The sequence below is a fragment of the Monopterus albus genome, unplaced genomic scaffold, assembly GCF_001952655.1.
Source record: "Monopterus albus unplaced genomic scaffold, M_albus_1.0 scaffold290.1, whole genome shotgun sequence".
Taxonomy (NCBI): domain Eukaryota; kingdom Metazoa; phylum Chordata; class Actinopteri; order Synbranchiformes; family Synbranchidae; genus Monopterus; species Monopterus albus.
In genome coordinates, this window is record NW_018128170.1 from 522,347 (window position 1) to 526,917 (window position 4,571).

Below are 4,571 nucleotides of genomic sequence, written 5' to 3' on the forward strand. Positions count from 1 at the left end.
GGATTGCCTGAGGGACATTAAGGCATGGTTATCACATAACTTCTTACATATTAATGAAAGTAAGACAGAATGTGTTGTAATTGGTAACTCTGGTGTCACTGGTTCTGATATTCCTAGTTTTTTGGCCTCCTACCTGAGGCCTCATGTGAGAAATCTTGGCGCCATGAGCATATCACTCCAGTCCTTGCCTCTCTACATTGGCTTCCTGTTCGTTTTCGGATTGATTTTAAACTGTTGATGTTTGTCTATAAGGCTGTACATGGTCTGGCACCTTCATATATTTCCAGACGGAAACATTGGGGAGACCGAGCTTTTTCAGTTCGGGCCTCTATACTGTGGTATGGTCTGCCATGGGAGATTAGATCAGCTCCGAACTTGTCTGTTTTTAAATCACTTCTTAAAACGCATTTGTATTCACGGGCTTGCTTGCTAAAATGCAGGAAAAATGGGAGGCTGTTGCAATGTGGCTCAACAGGCATCTCCACTTTTACCTCCATGTGGCGGCTCACGAGTGTCCCAGATAAGAACGCGCCCGTCGTCAGATGAGCTGGCAAACACGTTGTCATTGACTGGGCTGACAGACAGGCTGTACACAGCATCAATGTGCAGGAACACGTTCAGAGTTTCCCTTCTGTAGAGGCAGCAATCATTCACATTTTAGTTATTTTGTTAGCGTAAACGTAAGTATATTAGCTGCATAAACATTTTAACTAATGGTCTGTTAAAAAGGGTTTTTATAATGGCTACAAGACATAAAATTTGTTACCAACCTCTCCACATCATGAAGAATCACCTGTTCATCATTTCCTATAAAACAGAAAACAGACACGTTCTGAAGTGCAGGTGTGTGTAGGACAAATGCGCTGTTCTAATCTGCAAAACTAGCTTGTTCTTCAGCTGTGTATTAGATAGCACAGTTAGTTAATTATTTATCAATGAATTACTACAGCTTTACAGCACTTACTCTCTAGACCCATTTGCATTCAATGCTCACCATGTGCCTCCAAAACACTGTATTTCAGCTCCAGCATTTAAGAAAATTTTAATCTTTAACAGGCATAATTTACACCCAGCACCACTCATGTGCAGTGATGTAACTACAAAATGTATGCAACCCCTCAGATGTAATAAAAAGTGCCACTTGAGCAGTGAATCTAATCAAATCTCATCTTTCTGCTCAGGTTAAAACTGATCTTGACTAGGTCCGCTCAGTCCTCTTTGCCCTCAGATGCATTCATTTTTATCATGAATTTCACTGCTCTGCACCTGTAGTGTATCTAATGTCACTGCTTTTATTGTTTATCTTCATCAGTCAGGTGCTTGCTAGTGTCTCCTCTACGTTAAGGTTTTTGCATCAAGTCTGATCTACCTTTAACCTACAAACATATAAGACAGACAATTCCATATTTCGAAGTCAAGAACTAAGAAGAGAAACTGGTCTTGTTGCAGAGATCAGATGGGTTTTCCTTGCTCTTACCACCAGAGAAGACCTTTTTGTTGGTGCTGTCAAAAGCCAAGCAGAAGATGTTGGACAGGTGCTCCCCCTTCAGTTTCACAGGCTTGGACCGGGCATGGATGGCTTTCTCCATGTGCCAAAGGAGGACCCGGCGGTCATCCCCCCCTGTAGACAGAAAACATGGACCGATACCACTAAACTCACAAAAGTACTCAGGGCATATAGACCATGAGAGAGGTTCCAAAACTCCTTTAAAGTGAAGTCTACTAGGTTCACTGATTCATTTCAACAATTCTTAGAACCATAAAGACAAACTCCACGGTACTTATTCACAACAAAAAGAAAAGATTCAAAGCTGCAACAAATAATCCATTAGTTGATCGACAGATATTTAATAAGCAACTATTCTGGCAACACAGCAAACCAAAACTGCTCTGATTCCAGCTTCTCCAGTGTGGTGACATGCTGGTTCCCTCAGTTTTATGTCACTGTAACATCATAATATTTTGAACTGCTGGTCAGAGTTAAGACATCCCCCTGGACTACGGGGGGAACAGATGTTTTTTACAGTTTCAAAGATTTTCATAGACACACATATGCAACAGCAAAATTTTAAATATGCACTGGCTGTTGTATTTGGTGCAACACCAGGAGGTCATTTTCATGCTCCACCAGAGTTAATGATCCATGAGCAAACTACATATTTTTTTGATTTTTGAAGTAAACACAACCCCTGCCTGCAACAACAGACATTAAAAACAAGTCTTCAGATGTTAATGCACAGTTAGTTTATATTTCATTAATTTAGGAAAAGATAAACAGTAACTGTAGCATGTGCAGCAGTTTGGCCACCCCACTAAGTCAGCACTTAAGGAACCCCTGTGGCAGATACGGCTTGTTGCTAATACTTTTAGGGGTTAGGGTCAACTAAGAGTCTGTCTGAAAATGATTTAGGAATTTTCATCCACTATTTCTTGTAGACCACCTCAAGTTCTGGGATAATTTTAGGTTGTCTTGCATACACAGCATAATTAAGATGTTCCCAGAATTTTTACTGATGTTCAGGTCAGGGGACTGTTGAGGGTCATCCCAAAATCTTCAGCTTTTGTTTCTTGAAGAAGTTCTTGGTGGATTTTTCATGTTTGCTTTGGATCATTGTCCTGTTGTACAAGCCAGACCCCTCGGTTTTAGCTGGACTGACTGCACACCATCTGCATCCAGAGTTAGCTGGCTTTCAGTGGAGTCAATTCTTCTCTTTATCTGCATGTTTATGTACAGCAGGCTACAACCACTTCCACAGCAGAATATTTTAGTTATATTTTTTTTGATGAAACAGTAATTTTCATGTCTGTTTGCTGCAGGCATTGAATGTACCTCTTTTTACCTCAAAAGTCAACAACTTAATGGAATTTGCTAAAACTTTTGCATACAAATACACAGTGGTGGAAAGTAACTAAGTACATTTACTCAAATATTTAAGTACAATTATGGTATCTGTACTGTATTTTCATTTTCTGCTGCCACACACTTTGACTTCAAAACATTTTAGAGGCAGATATTGGACTTTTGACGCCATTTATTTGAGAACCTTAGTTTCAGAATGAGATTCATTTAAAAAATATAGTATAATCAGAAACACTTCCTTGGTGGGAAATTTACAAACTACCCAGCAGTACTTCAACATCTAAGTATATAAGTTAGTTAAAATTGGTTCACCTTTACCAGCAACATTAAATGTGATGTACACAATGATGCATCAATAATTAAAATACAATAACATGATATACATTAAACTGAACTGTGCAATTCTGCATGAGTGCGTTGACGTTGGGTGCTTTAAGTATATTTTTGTGCTAATGCGTTGTACTTTAACTTAAATAACATTGTGAATACAGGATTTGTACAAATACTCAGTAAACCAAACTGGCAAGTCTGAGGCTGTCAAGCCAGGCCAGATGATTGTTAGTTTGTTTTTTATCCTTCTCTCATGACATAACTTTAATTTCAAGAGGACGCCATGGTTAGACTCATCACGGAGAAAAATGTCCACTTCAGTGGCCACAATGCTCATGTTGTGGCCTGACACATGGAGCTGGTCCGGGATCGTGCCCTCTGAGCTGTTGGCTATTTGGTTTGACATTTGCTAGCTAGCTAGCTAGCAAGAAAGGCTAGGCTATCTTAGATCCAGCTAGCGAAGAGGGTTTCAGCCGACTGACTGGCTAGCTAGAGTTAGCCAACGGCTAGGCTAACTTAACACCAGCTAGCCAGGAGGGTTTCAGCTGACTGCCTGACGTTAGCATGCTAACAAATTAAAACTGTGTGGGCTAGGGGGAAAGGCATTTGTCAACTTACCAGACACCAGCCATTCTCCGCCGTTGTTGGAGAACTCAATGGCATTGACACAGCCAAAATGCCCGAGCATATCCTTCTTGTAGAGGCGGGTGCAGCCGGCCAGCCTGCGTCTCTGGAATTCCTCCTTCATGAGCGGCTGTCCACTCAGCTCTCTGCGGGACAGAAAGCCCACAGAAGACCGCATACCGCAGCCCTTCAGCTCCTTCATTTTCACCATGCAAAAATAAAACGGCCCGCTCTGCTTTATTTTGTTTTCACCACTGCAGCCTGGACATCTGCGCGTGTTATTCAGTGGATGTAAGCACGGCTGTTCCTACTCTGTTTGGGCTACATTATGGTGGACACCCCGCTGTTTGCTGATGTCGACGTTGTGTTTTGTACCGCCTCTCAGTCCCAGCAGCAGCTTCCTGGGGGAGGATCTTTCTTTCTCTCTCTCTCTCTCTCTCTCTCTCTTCCCCGTGTCACCCAACATCACAACACTTGACTCCGCGTTTTTATTGAAATCCACAAGCTGAAGCATACCAAGACGTTTCTGCTACATATCTGAAGTTTAAACAAACCTCAACTCACCGCCATTTACTTTTAAAGGTTGAAATAAGCCTATAGTTCTACAGCATTTTTGTATTACCAGTTGTGAAAGAAGTCGTTACTCAAGAGTGTTTACTTAAAAAAGTTAAAATACCACAGTGAAAATTACTCCAGCATTCAAAATATTACTTTAGTAAACGTATACACACAGTGCACAGGGGATTGGGCAGCAGTC

The 4,571-nt window shown here is 41.2% G+C and overlaps 1 protein-coding gene across 1 annotated transcript in view; it reads right to left on the bottom strand.

Moving 5' to 3' along the window:
- dcaf5 (ddb1 and cul4 associated factor 5) overlaps positions 1-4,190 on the bottom strand; it is a 16,704-nt gene extending 12,514 nt beyond the window's left edge. The window contains exons 1-4 of the mRNA XM_020622932.1: positions 3,809-4,190; positions 1,478-1,621; positions 771-807; positions 492-631 (exon numbers count right to left, since the gene is read on the bottom strand). Of these exons, the coding sequence (XP_020478588.1) occupies positions 492-631; positions 771-807; positions 1,478-1,621; positions 3,809-4,025 (538 nt within the window). The 5' untranslated portion in view covers positions 4,026-4,190. The remainder of the gene's footprint in view (positions 1-491; positions 632-770; positions 808-1,477; positions 1,622-3,808) is intronic.
- Between the last annotated feature and the right edge of the window lie 381 nt (positions 4,191-4,571).